This window comes from Palaemon carinicauda, chromosome 5, assembly GCF_036898095.1.
Source record: "Palaemon carinicauda isolate YSFRI2023 chromosome 5, ASM3689809v2, whole genome shotgun sequence".
In the NCBI taxonomy this organism is placed as follows: domain Eukaryota; kingdom Metazoa; phylum Arthropoda; class Malacostraca; order Decapoda; family Palaemonidae; genus Palaemon; species Palaemon carinicauda.
In genome coordinates, this window is record NC_090729.1 from 119,869,213 (window position 1) to 119,894,631 (window position 25,419).

General features: G+C 34.9%; 2 protein-coding genes and 1 pseudogene across 2 annotated transcripts in view; all 3 read left to right on the forward strand.

Annotated features, from left to right (window-relative positions):
- Window positions 1-6,847, forward strand: part of LOC137641109 (uncharacterized) — an 11,840-nt gene extending 4,993 nt beyond the window's left edge. The window contains exons 2-3 of the mRNA XM_068373555.1: window positions 4,624-5,440; window positions 6,392-6,847. Coding sequence (XP_068229656.1) covers window positions 4,624-5,440; window positions 6,392-6,845 — 1,271 coding nt within the window. The 3' untranslated portion in view covers window positions 6,846-6,847. The remainder of the gene's footprint in view (window positions 1-4,623; window positions 5,441-6,391) is intronic.
- A 7,219-nt stretch (window positions 6,848-14,066) lies between these two features.
- LOC137641440 (uncharacterized) overlaps window positions 14,067-25,419 on the forward strand; it is a 40,293-nt gene continuing 28,940 nt past the window's right edge. Inside the window, exon 1 of the mRNA XM_068373980.1 lies at window positions 14,067-14,251. Within this exon, the coding sequence (XP_068230081.1) occupies window position 14,251 (1 nt within the window). The 5' untranslated portion in view covers window positions 14,067-14,250. The remainder of the gene's footprint in view (window positions 14,252-25,419) is intronic.
- Window positions 14,871-23,709, forward strand: LOC137640395 (uncharacterized; annotated as a pseudogene).

Genomic DNA, 25,419 nt, shown 5'->3' on the forward strand with positions numbered 1-25,419 from the left:
TTGTCCCTGTCCCTTGCCCCTGACATTCATGAGTGACCTTTAAATATTTGATACTTTTGAAATTACAAATTTTCTACATAAAAAATATATATAGAAATATAAACTATAAATGCCATCTCTGCTAAAATATGAAAACATATGTGCAAAGTTCTAAATGAAATATATCAAACATGCTCTGAAGTGTACACTATAGTGATTAATTTACACTGGCTGCCTATGAAAGCGATAAATTGAGTTTAAGATATATACAATAACTCATCAAGTTATCAGAAATGGATGTCCAAAATATCTAAGAGAATTGCTATATATTGTGCATCCAAAAAATCGTGTTGACACGAGATTAGTTACAGAAGGTTTCAAATTATTCGAACCTAGATATACGTCTACTGTAGGCTCTAAAGCCTTTAAATATGCGGCCCCGAAGGCTATACAACAAGCTCCCACTAGATATTCGAAAGACTGAAGATATTAAGGCTTTCAAGAGGAAACGAAAACCTCTAGTTCTCTAAGTGCTTCAATAGTGTGGATTTGACAATAAACGAGCAGTATGTGGTATGAAATGTTAAATTCTTTCGAACGAACATGATCTAATGACTATGGAGGTCCTGTAGAGAATAGGGTTCCCCTGCTGTATAGGACCAGAAAAACAGCCCTTAAAGTAAAGAAAGTAAGAATCTTCAAGTTTTATTGTTCTAATGGAGGCGTAGGAACGTCAGGAGTCTAATGCCCTTAATCACTTACTGTAGACATAATGAAAAAAAAATCGAACAAAACAAGGAAAAACAAATGAACAACAATACAACTTACCCTTATGAGGTAATTTTCCTTCACAATTATAAATGAGTATAGCCATCGAAGGATTTACCAAATCCCCTTTTCACTTGATAAAAGATTAAAATGAATATATAAAGGCCCTCTCCATCATCTCTATTATCATTATTTATCCTCAAGGAATTAAATATAGCCTCGGGGCTTCAGTATACTAGTAACATATTACTTTCTTTCACTATCTCTTCATGCCACGTCAGGATCCATAGACCAGTCTTTGTGCATTGTCTTCCTCTGTTTTTTTTTTCTTTTTTCGTATTTCCCGTATCTTCTGTGCCCGTGTGGTTTCCCTCCAGGTGGATGTACAAAGGAGATGATGGGCCTAAATTTGATGAATTACCAAAGTAATAAAGAAATGAAAGAATAATTTTCCATAAGACAACGAGAAGAGAACTATATGTGGCTGAGTACAGAAACTAGCACACCGAGAAGAGAATTATGTGTAGCTGAGTACAGAAATTAGCACACCGAGAAGAGAATTAGGGTGTAGCTGAGTACAGAAATTAGCACACCGAGAGCAGAATTATGCGTAGCCGAGTACAGAAACTAGCACACCGAGCAGAGAATTATGTGTAGCCGAGTACAGAAACTAGCACACCGAGAAGAGAATTATGTGTAGCCGAGTACAGAAACTAGCACACTGAGAAGATAATTATGTGTAGCTGAGTACAGAAACTAGCACACCGAGAAGAGAATTATGTGTAGCCGAGTACAGAAACTAGCACACCGAGAAGAGAATTGTGTAGCTGAGTACAGAAACTAGCACACCGAGAAGAGAATTATGCGTAGCCGAGTACAGAAACTAGCAAACCGAGAAGAGAATTAGGGTGTAGCTGAGTACAGAAATTAGCACACCGAGAGCAGAATTATGCGTAGCCGAGTACAGAAACTAGCAAACCGAGAAGAGAATTAGGGTGTAGCTGAGTACAGAAATTAGCACACCGAGAGCAGAATTATGCGTAGCCGAGTACAGAAACTAGCAAACCGAGAAGAGAATTATGTGTAGCCGAGTACAGAAACTAGCACACCGAGAAGAGAATTATGTGTAGCTGAGTACAGAAACTAGCACACCGAGAAGAGAATTATGCGTAGCCGAGTACAGAAACTAGCAAACCGAGAAGAGAATTAGGGTGTAGCTGAGTACAGAAATTAGCACACCGAGAGCAGAATTATGCGTAGCCGAGTACAGAAACTAGCAAACCGAGAAGAGAATTATGCGTAGCCAAGTACAGAAACTAGCAAACCGAGAAGAGAATTAGGGTGTAGCTGAGTACAGAAATTAGCACACCGAGAGCAGAATTATGCGTAGCCGAGTACAGAAACTAGCTTACCGAGAAGAGAATTATGCGTAGCCGAGTACAGAAACTAGCAAACCGAGAAGAGAATTAGGGTGTAGCTGAGTACAGAAATTAGCACACCGAGAGCAGAATTATGCGTAGCCGAGTACAGAAACTAGCTTACCGAGAAGAGAATTATGCGTAGCCGAGTACAGAAACTAGCAAACCGAGAAGAGAATTATGCGTAGCCAAGTACAGAAACTAGCAAACCGAGAAGAGAATTAGGGTGTAGCAGAGTACAGAAATTAGCACACCGAGAGCAGAATTATGCGTAGCCGAGTACAGAAACTAGCTTACCGAGAAGAGAATTATGCGTAGCCGAGTACAGAAACTAGCAAACCGAGAAGAGAATTAGGGTGTAGCTGAGTACAGAAATTAGCACACCGAGAGCAGAATTATGCGTAGCCGAGTACAGAAACTAGCTTACCGAGAAGAGAATTATGCGTAGCCGAGTACAGAAACTAGCAAACCGAGAAGAGAATTATGCGTAGCCAAGTACAGAAACTAGCAAACCGAGAAGAGAATTAGGGTGTAGCAGAGTACAGAAATTAGCACACCGAGAGCAGAATTATGCGTAGCCGAGTACAGAAACTAGCTTACCGAGAAGAGAATTATGCGTAGCCGAGTACAGAAACTAGCAAACCGAGAAGAGAATTAGGGTGTAGCTGAGTACAGAAATTAGCACACCGAGAGCAGAATTATGCGTAGCCGAGTACAGAAACTAGCTTACCGAGAAGAGAATTATGTGTAGTCGAGTACAGAAACTAGCACACCGAGAAGAGAATTATGTGTAGCTGAGTACAGAAACTAGCACACCAAGAAGAGAATTCTGCGTAGCAGAGTACAGAAATTAGCAAACCGAGAAGAGAATTAAGGTGTAGCTGAGTACAGAAATTAGCACACCGAGAGCAGAATTATGCGTAGCCGAGTACAGAAACTAGCACACCGAGAAGAGAATTCTGCATAGCCGAGTACAGAAACTAGCACACCAAGAAGAGAATTCTGCGTAGCCGAGTACAGAAACTAGCACACCGAGAAGAGAATTCTGCGTAGCCGAGTACAGAAACTAGCACACCGAGAAGAGAACTATGTGTAGGGACAGGGACATTGGCCTAGCAAGCAGGACAATGCCCTAGAGACTGACCATATATACATATGATCAGCACCGAAGCCCCCTGTCCAGCCAGGCTAGGACCAGGAGTGACAGATAATGGCTGCTGGTGACTCAGCAAATAGACCTATAGGCTCCCCAAACCCTGTATGCTTAGCTCACAGGGATGGTGAAGTTGCAGCGACCAAAGGAACTAACGAGTTTGAGCGGGACTCGAACTCCAGACTGGTGATCACCAGGCAAGGATGTTACCAACAGGCCACCACAACCTGTCGTAGAAATAATTTTCTTTAATCTTACATGTGAAAGGTCCAAGTTGTATACTAATAAGGGTAGAAGAGACTCTTTGGCTATGGTAAGCAGCTCCTCTAGGAGGACACTCTAAAATCAAACCATTGTTTTCTGGTCTTGGGTAGTGCCATGGCCTCTTTACCATGGTCTTCCCCTGTCTTGGAGTAGAATTCTCTTGCTTGAGGGTACACTTGGGCACACTATTCTACCTTATTTCCCCACCTCTTGTTTTTATTTTAATATTATTATTCTAATGCTGTGGCCGTTCTTGAAATATTTTATGTTAGTTTTTAATTACTTTTCTTGTAGTTTCCTTATTTCTTTTCCGCACTAGGCCATTTTCCCTGTTGGAACCCTCGGACTTATAGCATTCTGCTTTTTCAACTAGGGTTGTAGCTTAGCAAGTAATAATAATAGTAATAATAATAATAATAATAATAATAATAATAATAATAATAATAAGTATATTTAAATTGGTCAATATCATTTTGCAAAATCGAAAGCTTATTAACAATATCTTCATTTCATATGAAAGAAATAAAAAAAAATAGTAAAACAAAACAAAGGTGTTTTATGCTGTTCTTTTCTTCTAACGATTCACCTTAAGAAAATTCTAAAGCCCTTTCTAAAAACATTAAGGTTAATTAACAAAGAATCCAAATTAGATTTAATACTGTTATTTGATAATGCAATATAATCATTAATCTCATTTAAATAATATTCTTGTAGTTTATCAAAATCATTGAAATTATTATCATTATTATCATTATTATTATTATTATTATTATTATTATTATTATTATTATTATTATTATTGTTATTATTATTATCATTATTATTATTATTATTATTATTAAAAAATCTAAACTATTATTATTATTATTGTTATTATTATTATTATTATTGTTATTATTATTATTATTATTTCTAAAATTATTATTATTAACAAAATTATCAAAATTATTATTATTATTATTATTATTATTATTATTATTATTATTATTATTATTATTATTTAGCCAGCGTAACCCATCCATATTTTTGTTCCCCTCACAGTGAGTGATTCTCCTGCACCCGAGGAGGAACCTGTGGACCCCAAGACCTTGATCACTGACGAAGATGTGAAGGCAGCTCTTCTCTCTGACAAAGGCGAAGCTGAACTAACATCATGGGAAGTGGTGGACTTCACGAAAGAAGGGGACAACTACTCTACGTTCGTGACGAGCATCCAAGTGACGTATTCAGCGAATGACGAGGAGTCGCAGGTTTCTTACGTTGTGAAAGTAAATCCTTGTAGGAACTTAGAGGGGTTTGAGTCTATTACTCACGCCCTGTTTGAAAAGGAAGGGAATTTCTACCAGACAATAGTCCCGGATTTGAACTCCGCTCTTGAAGAAGTTGGGATGGAGAAGCTCAATGTTCCCGGATGTTATCATGTGAATTTAGAGGCTGGGCACGAGCAAATCTATTTTGAGGACCTAAGAGAGCGTGGATTCCAGATTATTGATAAGAGACAAGCCCTAGATATTGCTCATGTTAATTTGGTGCTGAAGGAGCTTGCCAAATTACACGCTGCTTCACGTCTCCTGCAAGAGAAATCTCCTGGCGAAGCTATGGTAGAGAAGTACGATCCTATATTGAGAGATTGGTTCAACCAGGGCGAAGAAGCCAATGCCATTCTAATTCCAGTTTTGCAAGCACATTTCATCCAAGCAGGGGACATACTGGAAAATGCAGGTGTGGACAGAAGAGTCTTGGACTGGATTGAAAGCTTGATGCCAAATCTTCCAGACGTGATATCCAACAATATGCAAAGTGATACCTTCGGAAGTATCTGCCATGGGGATTGTTGGAGCAGCAACATGCTTTTCAGGTAAGTAGATTGCTCATAATGAGATCGTATCATTCTAGTATCTTTAGAATTTTTTTACGGGTATGCGTATTTTTTTACGAGTATGCGTATGAGTATGCGTTATTATAGATGGAACTTGTCTCTCTGAATAAGCTCTATACTGAAGCATTTGTAAAATATATAGAAATTGAATCCAGATTACTTAAGAAAAACAAGTAGATATAACTTACAATTCATCCAGCAATGATGATGAACTGGACTTAACAGAGTAAGTATTTAAGTACAATATCCCCTCTACATGGGAAATGATCATTTAATCAATAAACAATATATAAGTATTCATCACCATCTATATAAAATCACAGCTAATTATGATAAGAAGTAAGCAATGTTTGATAAGACAATTATGAAAAAACCTAAACTATTTGGTATAGTTTTAGATCTATTTCAATCTAATATTTGTTAGATAGTAGCCATTTTGAATGTGAAAACTACACAACAACAGCTATAATACATTAAAAAGAAGTAGTTTCTGTTATCTAGGTAATACAGTATATCATGCTAATAAAAGGTTTCAAGAATCTTATCAGATTACTTTAACTCGACTTTTTTTCTAAGATATAAGTTAGGAGACATTCAATTAAAATAAACAAGAGAACTGATGGGCTTGGATGTGGATGTAACTTACTGAAGAAGAGAGTATGAAATAATCTTAGCAAAAGGCTACGAAATTTTATCTTGATTTCAGATGTTAGTGTTGTTTCAGATTTTCGAAAAGAATATATAATGCAAAGGAGTTGAATCAATACAAGATTCTATTTTGGTTTCAAGCCTTCAAGTGTTCTAGCATAGATATCATCTATTCCTTGTCTTTGAAGGGCTTTCATTACTGCTAAAGTTTTGACGGAATCAAAAGCTTTTTCAGTTTCATTGTAAAACATTACAACAAAAGTTTTTCATCTCTTTGTACAGATACGAAGAAGACACCCCTGTAGAGGTGATGCTGGTGGATTTCCAGGCCTGTCACTACGCCACAGTGGCCTCAGAGCTCAACCAGTTCCTCTATTCTGCTGTGACCTCCGAAGTCAGGTCAGAAAACCTAGAGGATTTCATGAACACTTACTACTCAACCTACACGGGCATCTTGGAGGCTGGTGGGATAGAGCAGGCTTTCACAGAAGAGGAACTTATGGACGAATTCAAGGAGAAGAATATTCTAGGGGCTATCTTTGCCATAACTTGCGTTCCAAATGAGCTTCTGGATGACAACGATACGTTTGAAAAGACTGAAAACGAAGATGAGATAGAGGGAATTGAGTGTGACTTCTGGACGCGCATGAAGGATTCAGCGGGAGGGAGTCCTATGCTTGGGCCAAGATTTCTGTCGACGTTTGAGGAATTTCTGGTGACGGGACTGATACCTTAGTTGATGAATTATCTTATATATATATATATATATATATATATATATATATATATAATTTTCAGATATATATATATATATATATATATATATATATATATATATATATCTATATCTATATATATATATATATATATATATATATATATATATAATTTTCAGATATATATATATATATATATATATATATATATATATATATATATATATATATATATTTATGTATATATATATGTATTTATGTATATATGTGTATATATATATATATATATATATATATATATGAATATGCATATATATATATATATATATTAATATATATTAATATATATATATATATATATATATATATGAATATGCATATATATATATATATTAATATATATTAATATATATATATATATATATATATATATATATATATATATATATATATATATATACATATATATATATGTATATAAGTGAATATATATATATATATATATATATATATATATATATATATATACTGTATATATATACTGTATATTTATACATATAAATACATATATATATATATATATATATATATATATATATACTGTACATATATATATTTATATACTACACATATATATATATATATATATATATATATTTATATACTACATATATATATATATATATATATATATATATATATATATATATATATATACATATATATATATACATATATATATATATATGTATATATATATATATATATATATATATATATATATATATATATATCACTGACACTCGTGATTTTTAATCAATGTAAATATCAACCACATTGCCACTTAACATCGAATTCTACCATTAGGAATGTAGATCCACTGGAAATTCATTCATGATAAATGCTTCTGGCTGGGCAAAGATTCGAACCGATGCCCTGAGCCGAAACCATGCCAGCAGGGACTATATCAATCTTGAGACTGTAACAGTTTTTCTATTTGTCTTACGAACCTTTATGTCTCTTTTATAAACAATTAATAACTATTTGTTTTCTGAAGAGGAAGGGAGATGATCCCTTCGAAAGCTAAGAATAAATTTCTTTTTTTTTTGTAAATTGATTGTTTAATTTATTGTATATAAATATATATATATATATATATATATATATATATATATATATATATATATATATATATACATATATATATATATATATATGTATATATATATATATATATATATATATATATATATATATATATTGAGCTATTTTCCCTGTTAGATGAACTCATAGAATTCTACTTTCCCAACTAGGGATGCAGGTTGGTTAGTAATAATAATAATAATAATAATAATGATAATAATAACAAGTATGATAATAATAATAATAATAATAATAATAATAATAATAATAATAATAATAATAATAATAATAATAATAATAATAATAATAATAATTCTTAGTCATCAAGGATACACAATGAATCTTCACAAAACTGAATGAGTCGTAAAATACTAGCAAAATATGAAAAGAAAATAATTTTGAAATCATATTTTCTTTACTACCTGATAATTGACTGTACTCTTTACATTTCCATAACATTGACCTGATCCCTGTTTAAGAAAAAAAAAAAAAAAAAAGATTATATGTACGAATATTTGTGTCATTGTAAAAGTTAAGTCAAATTATATTTTCTAATAATCCTTAACCCAACTTTTGATTCAAAGGTAAAGAAAAAGAAGCCCTATATTCGTAAATACCCACAGGACTCCTCAGACTAAGGCCTATAGAATATATTTTACATAGGCCTTGACTCATAGTTTTGAAAGGCCAGGTTTAACAGTCATGAACCAGAGAGAGAAGAGGAAATTTAAAAATCAGATTCATCTTCGTTCGTTTGTTCTTCCAGATTCCCTGGAGCTTGTCTCCGGGCGGGAGTCTCCTAGACTAAAAGTCATAGACCCTAAGGATTCATCTCTCCTTTTCCATCCCCTCCTGAAGAAGAAGAAGAAGAAGAAGAAGAAGTAGAAGAAAAAGAACAAGAAGATGAACTGATAGTGGTGAACTGTATATTGTGAGCTTAACGACATACTGGAAGATATAGGGGCTGTTAAACAGAATTTTAGGTATGAAAGGTTTGACACTTGTTTCCTATGTAAAAAAATGACCGTGCCCAAGGTGAAATAGTTATTTTGACCTTTTACAATATTTTTGGCCTTTTATAAGGTCAATCATATTTTCCTATATAACACGCTTAAATATGCGTTAAATGATATATTATCATATATTAAATGAGAGCTCATGTTATCTAGATTTCAGATTAAAATCTAAGAATTTGATAACTAGTTATCGCCATTTATTTAGGAAATATCCAATTTTTTATCAATTTTTTTTTCAGGAACCTAATTATTATTATTATTATTATTATTATCATTATCACTTGGTAAGCTACAACCCTAGTTGGAAAAGCAGGATGCTCTAAGCCCAGGGGGCCCCAACAGGAAAAATAGCCCAGTGAAGGAAGGAAACACGGAAAAATAAAATATTTAAAGAACAGTAACAGCATTAAAACAAATATTTCCTATATAAACTATAAAAACTCTAACAAAACAAGAAGAGAAATTAGATAGAATAGTGTGGCCGAGTGTACCCTCACGCAGTTAAGTATTAATGAAGTACTATCTATTATTACCCCCAATGGACGTACTGGTACGTTTCACAAAACTCATCTCTTTAGCCCCATGGACGTACCGGTACGTCCTTGCAAAAAACTGCCATTTACATTTTTTTTTTGCATATTTTTGATAACTTTATGAGAAACTTCAGGCATGTTCCAAAATAATGAGACCAACCTGCCCTCTCTTTGTCGGAAATTAAGGCTGTTAGCGCAATTTAGAAAAAAATATATTGCAAAATGTGCTTGAAAAAGAAAACGCCTGGGGGTTAAGGGTTGGAAAGTTCCAAATAGCGTTGGGGGTAAAAGGGTTAAAGGCGATGGCACATTTAATTATGCATCAAAAACTTCCTAAAAGTATGAAAATTAATTTAGAATACCACATTTTCACTTCCAGCATTGGCAAGGAAGAACTAAAGCAATTTGTTTAGAAGTCAACCTTGAATCTGAATATCAAGTTCGACATATTTCACTTACAGCTCTGACTATTAGTGAAGAACTTTTAGAGTTTATTTTTGGCAACATCGTAAAGCTCCTGATATATTAGGTCATTTAAAAGAAAAATTATAATAGCAACTGTTTATAGGAAGTTATTTTCCTCCACAAATTAGCAGCACTGCTACTATCAGGATACTAAATATCTAAAGTTAATTATCTGGACCTAACCAAAACTGCTAAAAATTTGCATTAAAAAAAAAAGGTAAATGTCTGGCAACATCTATTCCAGGATTTTTACCGTTCTAAAAACGGATATAATGACGTAAAGGAGATATTACGGTCACCAACCCGTAAAAGATAATAACAAAGTAAGGGAAATTTACGGTCACTTGTATTTTACTGAAATACGGTTGAGAACAGTATATATTTAAAGAGAATTTCCAATTAAAATTACGTTTTTTTCTAACAGTAGGTAACTGGCACTAAAGGGCAATTGGTAAAGAGACTAACCATTACCGAAGTTAAAATGTTCAAACTATTATTTATGCATATGTGTATGTACACGTAATCATTTATCAATAGACCATACATGATTAGACAAATGAAAGGATTGGATTAACTGATAAATTTAACCTAATACGGAGGGGAATCAGGTGTGATTTACAATCACAGCATCTGCGGACTTCTGAGTTGAAGTTCTATCTGGCAGTGCTCTCGCTTATCTTTATATAGTTTCAGGATTCCTTTACTTCCCGTGTAGATATTGTACCAACCGTGTGTCACACAATCATACGTAGTTCATTTTGTGCTTGTATCTTCTCTCTCCCCTCGCACTTAAAAGAACCTGAAAAAACATGTCTGTTTTTCTCAATGGTAACGGTGTTGATTTTGAACATGAAAATTCTTGTTGCCTTGAACTTTTGTATATGAAGTAGAGTGTTCTATAATAAACTCACTCATTTGCTTTCATCCTGTCTTTGAGTCACAACCTTCTCTCGGCCCGTCACAATATGTTCAAATGTTCTAATATAACATTCATCCAGGTTCTTGCACCTTCCCCTACTACAGGTGCACCAGGTAAAAGGGGTTTAAGGTAAACCTCCATCAAATCAGGCAAGGTATATGGTCTGTTTAGCTAATGGTTTTACTGCCCAATGCTTCTGTCAGTTCTATAGGCATACATTTACAAATGCCAAAATTAGAAACACAGTTTCTAGTAAGCCTACTCGCCATGATCATTTTCATCGTTATCTGACTCAACATAAACCATATATTCATCAGTTATCATAATTCTCTTCTCAATCATCTGCCCACTGTTAAAAAATACCGTAATTTTAATCGGAAATTCTCTGTAAAAATAAAAACTGCTGTTCTCAGCCGTATTTCAGTAAAATACAGGCGACAGTAATTTAACCATACTTTGTTCTCCTCTTTTACGGGCCGGTGACCGTAAAACCATTCATTTACGTCAATGTATCCGTTTTTAAAACGGTAAATGTCTGGCAACATGTATTCCAGGATTCTTACTGTTTTAATGCAAATTTTAACCCTAATTTGTTCTCATCTTTTACGGGCTGGTGACCGTAATATCACTCCTGATCCGTTTTTAAAACGGCAAATGCCTGCCAATATCTATTCTATGATTTTCACCGTTTTAACAGCAAATTTTTAACAGTGCATCTTTAGGATGTACTGTTGGAATCTGATTGCAAATAAACCACATATCTTGGAATATGCCATATCTTTCCTTCAAGCCATGATCTGTCAGGCAAACCTCATTTAATGGATCCCCCATCCAGGACATGTTTCCAGAGATATGCCACGTAATTGATACAAGCAAATTTAAAAGTATAAACATTTTTTTTTTTGCAAAGTAGAATCATTTCTGCATCAATTCCTTTAATTTTCTGCAAAGGACTGTCTTGATTTGCAGGTTTGTACTTTTGCAGGAACATTTTGAGCCACGCTTCATTCACAGACGAGGATGTTCCCTAGGGCATTGTCCTACTTGATAGGGCAATGCCACTGTCCCTTACCTCTGCCATTCATGAGCGGCCTTTAAACCTTAAATCAGCAGCAGTTCTTCAAGTTTGTCTTGAGAATGGAATTACTGCATCGCCAGTATGTTTAAAGGTAGAAGAAACTCTTTAGCTATGGTAAGAAGCTCTTCTAGGAGAAAGACACTCTAAAATCAAACCACTGTTCTTTAGTCCTTGGTAGTGCCATAGCCTCTGTTCCATGGTCTTCCACTGTCTTGGGGTAGGGTTCTCTTGCTTGAGGGTACAGTCAGGCGCAATTCTCTGTCTTAGTTCTCTTCCTCTTGTTATTTAAAATCTTTATAGTATCTATGTGAAAGATCAATTTTAATGTTATTACTGTTCTTAAAACATTTTATATTGTTCATTACTTTTCTTGTAGTTTATTCATTTCCTTACTTCTTTTCATCATTAGGCTATTTTTCTCTGTTGGAGCCCCTGGGCTTATGGCATCCTGCATTTCCAACTAGGGTTATAGCTTAGCTAGTAATAGTAGTAATAATAGTGTTCTTTATCACCTTTTACGTGTAAAATGCACAGCATTGATACTTTAAACTCATCCATCTGCAAGAAAATAAATAATATATAGTTTCAGTGGCCCCTCTCCTCTTGGTAAGGGTAGAAGATAATCTTTACCTATGGTAAGCAGCTCTTCTACGAGAAGGACGCTCCAAAATAAAACCATAGTTCTCTAGTCTTGGGTACTGCCATACCCTCTGTGCCATGGTCTTCCACTGTCTTGGGTTAGAGTTCTCTTGCTTGAGGGTACACTCGGGCACACTATTCCATCTACTTTCTCTCCCTCCTGTTTTGTTAAATTTTCTATAGTTTATATAAGAGACATTTATTTTAATGTTACTGTTCTTAAAATATATTATTTTTCCTAGTTTCCTTTCCTCTCTGGGATATTTTCCCTGTTGGAGCCCCTGGGTCTATAGCATCCTGCTTTTCCAACTAGGGTTGTAGCTTAGCAAATAATAATAATAATAATAATAATAATAATAATAATAATAATAATAATAATAATAATAATGAATAGGTGACATATGGAAGGCTTGTTTTTCTACAGTGTAGTAGGGCTATGGAATTAGAACTATGTATAAAACCATTAATAACTTTCTTACGTTTAAATGAAATGCAAATGTGGCACTATATAATTTTCCATTCTTCAAGAAAGCCTTTAATGTATAATTGAATGTGTCATCTGTTATCAATAATACTTCATGGGTACTAAATTTCCTAAATTTTCTAAATTAATTGATGAAAATTATGATTTCTTCTAAAGTAAATTGGGATAACTTTTAAAAAGAGCTTCCATTTGCTATAAGATAATATATCATTTGACGTATATATACAGTAGGGTTTGTACAATAAATGACATATCTATTTTGACGTTGCTACTGTTTTTAGAATGATTTATTGTTATTATTTATTGTTATTATGATTTATTGTTCTCATAATTTATTTATTTACTTATTTCCTTTCCTCACTGGGCTATTTTTCCCTATTGGAGCCCTTGGGCTTTTAGCATCTTGCTTTTCCAACTAGGGTTGTAGCTTGGCTAGTAATAATAATAATATTGATAAAATATAATTGACCTTAAAAACACACATTTTGCATAAAAATTGTCAAAATTACCATTTTGTCTTGAGCACAGCGTATAAGACTATTTTTCTTGGGGGGGGGGGGGGGGGGGCGGCACTAATTTCTACACAGAGAACAAGTGTCCAAACTCCCTTACATATAATTCTGATCAACAGCCTCTATTTCAGTGCAGTGTTGCCAGATATGGGGATTTATCCCTAGATTTGGGGATTTTGGGTGTTTGATGGGGATATTCTTTAAAAATATTTATGAAGAAGAACAATAATTAGTAAATCTTTATATTGTTGCAATTAGTTTACTTAGCACTCTATATGAAGAATGGCGAGTAATTTCTATATAAGTAAAGCCTACATGATCAGAAGAAAATATATTTGTGGAAATGGGGATTTTTGGGTCGTTTTGGGGATTTTTTATTATGAGTTTTGGGGATTTTTACACTAATCCATCTGGCAACCCTGTCTCAGTGTCAGGACAGGAGTTATCAAGAGATCGCGATTGTTATGATTAAACAGATACCGGTGCATTTTACCCCACAATACAGAACGCTGTCGCCTTACAGATAGAGTTACCTCTTTACTATTAGTGCCGAAAGTTATTACGGTTGCCTGAATTGCCTGGCTCTATTTGCTTGAGCTGGTTCCTTGCTACGATTGCCTGAGTTTCCTCTGAATAAGTAAGTACTGGTGTTTCATTTGTAATAGTTAATGATTAAATACAGATTGTTATTTTAGAGAATATGAGAAACGAAGGTTTTTATTGGCTATAAATTTAGGTCTATTCTTTTTTATTGTTTGAAAATCAAATTTTTTTTTTTTTTTTTTCTTTTTTTTTTTTTGTAGTTCAGTAACATCGCTCAAAGAACTATGTATAAAACCATTTATAACTTTATAGCGTTTAAGTGAAATGCAAATGTGGTAACAGGCATAATTTTTCATTCCTTAAGAAAGCGTTTGATATATAATTGAAGGTGATATAGTCTATCAATCATTATTCATGGAACTAACTATCATATATTTTCTAAAATAATTGATAAACTTGAAGTAATATTTGTCCCAATGAAGTACTGCAAAGTTATTGGCAGACGAAAGATGCAACAGAATTCAAATGTTCAGGGACAATGATATTGTCTTTAGCTTCTTCCAAACTCGTTTATTTCTTCTTTTGATAATTGTTTTGATTACGTATTTTCATCATCATCATCATCTCCTCCTACGCCTATTGACGCAAAGGGCCTCGGTTAGATTTCGCCAAAGAAAAGATAGGAAAACATATTTTAGCAACATAAATTGAATATGAATTCTAATACTTCAGATAGCCCCGGTATTGCTTTACTTAATAGAAATAACTTAGCAGTGTTGTTAAACAAATGTGTAATACCATGCAATGTACAGTTGGGCACAGGCATTTCTGGTACACCTTGCTCTGAGGAGGTGCGAGTTAATCTGTCTCCCTGCACAAGCTGCAGTAAGGGTGTAACAAGGTGCATTTCCTTAGAAGGAGGTGTATCAGGAATTCCTGCGTCGAAGTGTACATCCTTTTTTTACCTCCGCCAACGAAGATGGGAGGAGGTTATGTTTTCGTTGTTGTTTGTCTGTTTGTTTGTTTGTGAACAACATCTTGGTCACACTTTACTCATAAATTTGTGAAACTTTCAGGGATTAATTGCTATATTAAGACATGGAAGTGACTCAGTTTTGAAAGTAATAGGTCAAAGGTCAAGGTCGAGGCCGTGCAAAAAGTTTGTGCGAACAACTTCCTGGCCACAATTTTACTCAGAGTAGTGAAATTTTCAGGGATTAATTTTTATATTAAGATGTGGAAGTTATAAAATTTTAAAAGTAATAGGTCAAAGGTCAAGGTCAAGGTAAAGCAAAACGTTTGGATGAACAACTTCCTGGCCACAATTTTACTTAATGAGTAGTGAAACTGAGACGTTGAAGTGACTCAGTTTTGAAAGTACTAGGTCAAAGGTCAAGGTCAAGCAAAAAGTTTGTGTTGACAACTTTCTGCCACAATTTTACTCATAAAGTCGTGAAACTTTCAGGGACTAATTGTAATATTAAGATGTGGAAGTGATTAAATTTTAAAAGTAATAGGTCAAAGGTCAAGGTAAAGGTCAAGGTCAAGCAAAAGATTTGTGTGAACAGCTTCCTTGCCACAATTTTACTCATTGAGTAGTGAAGCTTTCAGGGATTAATTGTTATATTAAGACGTTGAAGTGATTAAATTTTGAAAGTCCTAGGTCAAGGTCAAGCAAAAGGTCGAGAAATAAGCCTTCGTGGCGGAGGTATGCGCTCTATTTAGTGGCCTCCCTTTGGTTTATAAGTTTACTCTGTAACTGACGCATCATATTCACTGGTTTATCAAGACGTTGATATCAGAGAGTTTAAGAAGTACTTAGATATATGAGCTTATCTACGATGACGTCATCAAAACGATAGATAACTTTATATTCTCATTGCTAATCATTAATCTAGAAATGTAATTTTCTATAATCGTATTACCATGAGTATTTACCTCTTACATTCATTAAATAAATCCAGCTTTTCATATACATTTTCTATAATGCAGAAGATTTTCTCAAATGCAATCGTTATTAGTGGAACATTTATATAACACTGTTATTCAGATAAATAATTTCCTATATTCCATTTTTATTTTCAATAGTTTTAGATGGTAATATTTTTGTTTTTTGTTATTACTGATAAACTAGTAATCATTATCTTGACACAACACTTCATGTCAGTTTTCATGAGAGAGAGAGAGAGAGAGAGAGAGAGAGAGAGAGAGAGAGAGAGAGAGAGAGAGAGAGAGAGAGAGAGAGAGAGAGAGAGAGGTAACGTTTCTTTGCTACAGATTAGGAAATGAATCCTTCATCTTACATTATTTATCACGAGAAAAAGATGGATCATCTTTCCAATCCTTGGCAACATCAGTAACTAGAGGGGCAATCAGAAGAGCGCAGACCTCCGCCGTGGCAGCTTATTTCTCCACTTTTTGCTCGACCTTGACCTTAACTTTTGACCTTAATATGTATTAATTGTCGTGGATTTTCATACACTCACATATGAACCAGATTTGAAGTCTCTGTGACAACGATGGCCAAACTTATGGCTGATTACGTGAACCGGACATTTTGTATGACCGTAACCTTGACCTTTGACCTTGACCAACCAATATTTCATCATATCCAGCTTTTTACATAAGAGTTAATCCCTACAAGTTTCATTACTTTAAGATTAAAATTAGGGCCAGGAGGTTGTTCACAAACAAACATAAAAAACAAACTCACAAAAACACAAAAACACAAACAGGAGGTAAAACATAACCTCCTTCCAACTTCGTTGGCAAATGTAATAGTTAAGGGCATTCATGATCTTACGTACGAAAAGGAAAAGATTCACGGCTCTAAATTCAAGAAGTTCACGACGATCAATTTGCAACAGTATTCAAGGCAAAGCCTAAGAAACAAATGGCCTAAGAAATAATGTCCCCATTTCCTCTTTCTGCCGGATTTCCTAGGTCCGGTTAAACCATGAATCAAATTAAGTACATATGTGTAAAATCCACAGGAAACAGGAAAATGAAAGACCAGGTACCAAGCGCTTTCGTGTATTACGTAATACACGGAAGCACTTCGTACCTGGCCCTTACACTTCTTTAGGTAACAAAATAAAACTTTTACTTTATACCCATAAGAAGTGTTACTTTGTAACCTGAAGAAGTGTAAAGGCCAGGTACCAAGCGCTTTCGTGTATTACGTAATACATGAAAGTGCTTGGTACCTGGCCGTAATACTTCTTCAGGGTACAAAGTTACACTTTTACTTTATACCCATAAGAAGTGTTACTTTGTAACCTGAAGAAGTGTAAAGGCCAGGTACCAAGCGCTTTCATGTATTACGTAATACATGAAAGCGCTTGGTACCTGGCCGTAATACTTCTTCAGGGTACAAAGTTACACTTTTACTTTATGCACTGAAGTGTTACTTTGTAACCTGAAGAAGTGTAAAGGCCAGGTACCAAGCGCTTTCGTGTATTACGTAATACATGAAAGTGCTTGGTACCTGGCCGTAATACTTCTTCAGGGTACAAAGTTACATTTTAACTTTTCACTATGAAGAAACGTGATAATACACGAAAGCGCTTGGTACCTGGATTTTCACTTTCCTGTTTCCTGTTGATTTTACACTTAAGTATTTGTCACGTGCAGTTTTGTGACTGATAACTACTATGGAATACATAAATTTATTTTTTTTCCAGTAAAATTTAAGAGAATTACACTCGCTATTCTTCACTGGTATGCACACACGGGAAATGGTAGGATTAAATTATTTTGAAAAAGTTTTATTAGCAAACAATTTTGTTTAAAAAACGAACCGATGAAGGATTTGAGCATGTGTAACACTTCTTTACGAGTACAAACAATGGCACGAAAACATCCTTACCCCTTTTTATGAGTTAAATCTTATAACAGCAAACAAACGATCAGCGTAAGATATCTGTATCAGCCACACCGCAACGACCCTAGAAAGTTGAACAGACTGTGATAGTCCTACCTCCTTTTGGGGTGAAGATCTTCTGAATCAGGTGCTAATTTTAATAGCATTGAAATGCGTGAATAGTGTATTGATATAGTGTTAGATAGGCAGTCACTCATATAAGTTGGTGTTTATCCGGGTATTTGAGAGAGATTCCCATTCCATCCCTTTCTGGACGACAGGTGTCTGGGAGCACGAAATTGGTAGTAGAATATTTAACCGGTTTCCCAGCTCCCAGACACCTGTCGTCCAGATAGGAGTGAAATAGAAATCTCTCTCTCAAACACCTGGACATCCATCAACTTTATATGAGTGACTATACCAACAAATGGTTTTCAATTAAGATGAGAGAATCATGCACATAGCAAGGGTAGGAATTTCTTACACTAACAAACTATGTTGATAGATATTTTCTTGTAAATGCAGTAAGATGAAACTGATTAAATTTATCAAAAGCAAGTGTAAAAATCAAGGATTAGAGAAGAACTGATTAGCAATATCCTGTTCAAGATTCAAGGTTACCAAAGACACACTAACTGAAGTGGAAGAGCTGATAAGTTCTAAAGAGTATGTTTATCCCAAGTCATCCAGTACACTAAATACAAATATCCTCTTGAACATAGTCGTCCTTACGTCTTCAATCATTGAAAGAACTAAAATTGTATGTAGTATTCTCCTCTAATTATCCAACTTTTTCCATCTTTTTGAGACTATGGCTCACATTTTTGGCTCACAGTCTTCATTTTTATACCATTAACATATGTGTTGAGTTTATATATGTTAATTCACATTTATAATTATCGATTGCAAACGCAAAAAGATGAAGTCATCTAAGTAATCTTTTAAGATACATATGTTGATAAAAGATTCTTTCTTGATGTTGATTGATATTGCAGTTAACTAAGAAATTCTCAAGACAGTAAATGATGTGTATTGCAGTATTCTGATGAATGAAATAGAACCCAACTAGCATTCATTTGAAATAATTCCTAATGCTCAATACTGCAAAATTAGCCCCATGCATGAACAAAATACAATCACTAACTAAATCATAATATGTCACTAAGCAAGGCAGCTGTTGAGATAAATATGCTTGTTTCTTTTCAACAAGCATATTAATTAAAAGATACTTGTGGGCAAAGCTCGCTACATGTCATCCCTGATATCCGAACAGTATATTGAATTTGTTTGAATTTTAAAACTTATAGAAATGCTTAATTTGAACAAGTACACAGCTCCTTAAGGCAGGAGTATATGTAATGCAAATTTACAAAATATAAATTTATGACCTGTGCTTCTCTGTGTAAGACATGAAACCATTCAAAGATAACAGACTCTGAAGACTGTAACTGCAAAAGGCTGATACAGATTTAGGGTAGGCTCCACTTATAGTGCCCATTATCTCCATAGAAAGCTCTCTTTATAATTCTTGTGCACCTGTTTTATATGTATCACTGAAAATTTAGTTGAGAGTCTGGAACAGAAACAACTGGCACATGTAAGTCGAAGAGAAAATGATTCCATGTTCATTATCAGATAAATGCCTTCAACAACAGAAACCATAGCAATTTTTCCCTCCAAAGTTGAAGGTGATATTACATTTGTACAGAGACAAAAACCATCTTTTTATATACAAATATTATTGATATAAAGATTATTGATGATTATAATGTGTTTGGTAATGTGTAGCAGTCAGTCTATGATTTGCTCACTTTGCTTTTGTTTCACTCTACTCTTGCAAATAACCAAAAGCTAAAATATCTGTGAACTTTACCATGGATAACCCTGACTGAGTATTTCAAGAGGATATAGACATTAGCATGTATGAAAAATATAGCACTAGTTATAGCACTGGCTATATTTCCTCACCAAGGCTCCAGGTGCCATTGTTGAACATGTTTGTGAGCCCAAGCTTGTACTATTTCTTCACTGGATGTGACACAGCAAGGGTCTTCAGTGGTTATAGGAAGCTTGCTACACTGAAGCTTGTGATGGCCAATGATTAATTCTGCAATGTCTGCACAAAACTGGAAAAATAACGAATGCTCACTGATAATATAATCAAGGGCTTGGAAGAGTGTGCATATCCAGTTTTGTTCTAAAGTCTGGTATCTGTGATGTAAATGTATTGTAAAATAAAGTGAAGTAAAAACTGGTAATGTGGACTACGCTGCTGCCAATAGATTAAGGCTGTCGTTACCTATGATCGGTTTGAGCTAGTCTGCACTTAAGGAAGATCCGAATGTACCCAATACATTAGACAGTAAAGACAGTTAGATTTTTTTTTTTTTTATACATAACTGCACCCAAATCTTCCCTCTGCCAGTGTATGGAAAATTTAGACATTATCTTGGGAGCTTCCCAAATTTTTACAAAATTTTGTAAAATTTGATTATGTACTAGTGCCAGTTGAGATACTACCGCTAGAGAGTTATTGGGTCCTTTGACTGGCCAGATAGTACTACATTGGATCTGTCTCTCATTACGGCCTTCGTTCCTTTGCCTACACATACACAGAATAGTCTGGCATATTCTTTACACATTCTCCCTTTCCTCATACACCTGATAACACTAAGCTAACCAAATAATCTCTCTTCACTCAAGGGGTTAACTAATGCACTGTAATTGTTCAGTGGCTACTTTACTCTTGGTAAGGGTAGAAGACTCTTTACCTATGTTAAGCAGCTCTTCTAGAAAGACATTCCGAAATCAAACCATAGTTATCTAGCCTTGGGTAGTGCCATAGCCTCTATATCATGGTCTTACACTGTCTTGGGTTAGAGTTATCTTGCTTGAGGGTATACTCATGCCCGTTATTCTATCTGCTTCCTTATATTTTTCCTCACTGAACTATTTTTCCTGTTGGAGCCCTTGGACTTATAATACCTTACTTTTCAAACTAGGGTTGTAGCTTAGCTAATAATAATAATAATAATAATAATAATAATAATAATAACAATAATATTAATAATAATAATAATAATAATAATAATAATAATAACTGTGATGTCAAATGTATCAAGGATGACTTAGATCAAAGGGATTAACTGGTGATGAGGTATGGGACAGAGGTAGATGGAGAAAGCTGACCAGAAACATCGACCCCACATAGAAGTGGGAAAAGATGTAGACAAAGAAGAAGAAGAAGAAGAACTGTGATGTCAAACTAATAATTTATTATATATGATGGAATTCAGATATAAAATATTATTCTGTATGTTTATTCTATAGGTAATGTCTGCTTGGGGTAGTTCAAAAGTAATTTTATGGCAATCCATGAAAATAAATCCTTAAAATGTATGAATAACATCATTGAAGCATTGTTATATTGTTAAAAACTTTGTAGTAATTTGAAAACTTACAAATGTAAATTACTACTCTTCACTGAGCACCCCTTTCATATATATGCATATCAAAGTAATCCTGCTTCAACAGATTTAATACAAAGGCCTAAAAAGCTGTATAAAAGGCTAAGCCTAAAATCATCTAGTTGCGTAATATTGCAATACATCTAAAGTGGGATTAAACTATTTATGTGAATGGAATTCTATATTTGAATATATTTTTACATGGAAAACAGAACTTTCCACTAATATTAGTGGAAAGTTCTCCTGTATCTGAAGTAGTTTCCTTAGCATCAGCAGTAAGTTTTAATTTTCAGCTATTCTTCTATCAGAAAAAGGTAATAAAGTTTGTTGCCTTAAGATATTACTTGTTACCTCAAATCGAATGATCAGCGCTGGACTGTTGAAGTAAACTTAAAGTAAGACTAATAAAAGCCAAATTTGCTTTTCAGTGGCATCTCCCGAGACAAAACCCATAATTCCTCAGAGTCTTATTACTGATGACCACATCCAGAAAGTCCTTAAAGCTGACAAAGGCAGTGAAGCTTTCTTAAATCATGGAAGAACATTAACTTTACCAAACCAGGAGACAATTATGCTTGTGTAGTCACAAGTGTAGAAGTCAAATATTCTTTGGGGAATAACATTGACTATGATGCCTCTTACATTGCTAAATTGAATGCCTGTAGGAATAGAGTAGGCTTCCCAGATTTCACACCAACTCTTTTCGCCAAAGAAGGAGGGTTTTATCTGGAGATAGTCCCAGAGCTAAATGCCATACTAAAAGCGGCAGGCCAAAAGCCTCTTCATTTTCCGAAGTGCTTCCTTGTGTCCTTAGAACAAGGGAAAGAGCAAATGTATTTTGAAGATCTGAGATTACAAGGTTTCAGAATGTTTGATGTAAGGGAAGGCATAAGTATGGCTCATGTCACCTTAGTCTTGGAAGAGCTGGCTAGGTTGCATAGTGCTGCTTATGTTTTGAAGAAAAAGTTACCAGAAGGGGAAACTGCAACGAGCAAGTATGCTTTTCTGGCAAAAGATTTCTTGAATTTCACAGAAGACTCCAAAGAGAAGGTAGTCTCAGTTCTTCAAAATAAGATCAACAGTGGCATTGAAATTCTAGAGAAAATTGGTGGCTATGATATAGCAGTTGGTTGGTTGAAAAGATTCAAATCGGAAGTTGGTGATGTTCTTACTACTGGTATACAAAGCAAGAAGTTTTCAACAATCTGCCATGGTGATTGCTGGAATAACAACCTTCTTTTCAGGTGAGCGTTAATTAGGGCAAAGTAATCCACTAATTTTTTTTAGTTACTGATACATTAGATCACAATGTTGATATTCTCTTAGTACATTTATCCTATGATATATTAGGTCAGTGGAGGGTATTCCCGTAAAAGAAAGTTGAAACTATTTTCTAGTATGAGACCTGAATTATGTTATCTAATAGATTATAAAACTGAATTTATGTATTGGATTTTTAGCTGCTCTAGCTAATAAAGTAATGCTTCATTTTACGAGAAATGGACTGAAGATTCTCCGAGTCTATAAATTCAAGGAACTGAGTCATTGACATACGGCATACTAGCAGAGAAGTTGATATTAGTAAGCATCTTCTGTTTCCTTAAATGGAATCATACTTCATTACTTACCTGCTAATTCAGCTTCCATATATTTCTTAATTTTTACGTACAAATTATTTCAGATATAATGATGAAGGTCAACCTATAGAGGTTATGCTTGTGGACCTCCAGCTTTGTCGCGAGGCTTCACTTGCATGCGACATGAATTACTTCTTGTACACAAGCGTCACTGGGGACATAAGGACACCAAACCTCCAGCATCTTATATCCATCTACCATTCGTCTTTCAAAGCAGTGCTTGAGGGTTCTAGGGCACCAATGTACTTCAGTGAAGTAGACCTTTTTGAAGAATTCAGGAGTAAACACAAAGTTGGCCTACTCTTCGCGCTAGGAGTCATACCAGTATTACTGAGGGAGCGAGAAGATGTCTCTGCTTGCAGCAACAGAGACTGGGAGAAATCTATGGAGGCAGCCCGGAGGCTAGCGCTGGAGAAGATCGATAAAAATCCTTTGTTTAAGCCTCTCTTTCTGTCTATTTTTGATGAATTTATAGAGAATGGGCTCATTAACTGAAAGAGGTACAAATCAGATTACACTTCTGATTAGTGGTTTGTATATGCATACATACTGTCAATGAAAGTACGTAACTTGATTTCTATGCAATCGTGTGTATGTATATATACATACATATATATATGTATATATATATATATATATATATATATATATATATATATATATATATATATATATACATATATATATATATATATATATATATATATATATATATATATATATATATGCCCCCTGTGGCCGCGGGGGCATAAAACAATTAGAATAGCGCCAACGTTATCCCTGCGTGTCGTAAGAGGCGACTAAAAGGGACGGGACGAGGGGGCTGGGAACCCCCTCTCCTGTAAAAGTATCCTGTGAGACAGCAACAAAGAGATGGAGCTGGGGGGAGAGTGACTGCTCCCCGCACTCTAGTTTTGGGGTGTTTGAATGTGCGTGGATGTAGTACGATAGAGAGTAAAAGATGTGAGATTGGAAGTATGTTTAGAAGTAGAAGGATGGATGTATTGGCCTTGTGTGAGACAAAGATGAAAGGAAAGGGTGAAGTGATGTTTGGTGAAATGTCTGGTAGAGTGTCTGGGATTGAAAGGGGAAGAGCGAGAGAGGGTGTGGCTTTATTGTTGAGTGAATGGATGACAGGTAAAGTAGTGGAATGGAAGGAGATATCATCTAGGTTAATGTGGGTAAGGGTTAGGTTGGGTAGGGAATGTTGGGCGTTTGTCAGTGCGTATGGGCCAGGTAGTGAGAAAAGTGAAGAAGAGCGGAATGAGTTCTGGAATGAATTAACTAGGTGTGTAGAAGGACTGGGTAGAAGGAATTATGTAGTTGTTATGGGTGACTTAAATGCTAGAGTGGGTGCTGGAGAGGTAGAAGGTGTCATTGGGAAATATGGCGTACCAGGTGAAAATGAGAGTGGTGAGAGACTGGTAGATATGTGTGTTGAACAAGAGATGGTAATAAGTGCTAGCTTTTTTAAAAAGAAAGATAAAAATAAGTATACATGGGTAAGAGTGGCAAATGGAAGAGTAGTAGAAAGGGCATTAATGGATTATGTGTTGATAACAAAAAGAATGTTTGGAAGATTGAAAGACGTGCACGTGTTTAGGGGTATGGCTAACGGTATGTCTGATCATTTTTTGGTGGAAGGAAAATTAGTTGTAGCAAAAGAGTGGGGGAATAGAGTAGGTGGATGTAAAAGGGAGCTAGTGAGGGTTGAAGAGCTAATAAAACCGGGGGTAAAAAGTAAATATCAGGAAAGGTTGAAAATGGCATATGACGAGGTGAGAGTAAGAGAAACTGGTAATTTAGAGGAGGAGTGGAAGTTAGCAAAAGAAAATTTTGTTGGGATTGCAAGTGATGTATGTGGCAAGAAGGTTGTTGGAGGCAGCATGAGGAAGGGCAGTGAATGGTGGAATGAAGGAGTGAAGGTAAAAGTGGAAGAGAAAAAGAGGGCTTTTGAAGAATGGCTGCAGAGTAATAGTATAGAGAAGTATGAAAAATATAGAGAGCAAAAGGTGGAAGTAAAGCGCAAGGTACGTGAGGCAAAGAGGGCAGCTGACCTGAGGTGGGGTCAGGGACTGGGTCAGTCATATGAAGAGAATAAGAAGAAGTTTTGGAAAGAAGTGAAGAGAGTAAGAAAGGCCGGCACAAGAATTGAAGAGACAGTGAAAGATGGAAATGGAAGGTTGTTAAAAGGAGAGGAGGCAAGGAAAAGGTGGGCGGAATATTTTGAAAGTTTGCTGAATGTTGAGGATGATAGGGAGGCAGATATAATTGCGGTTCCAGGTGTTGAGGTGCC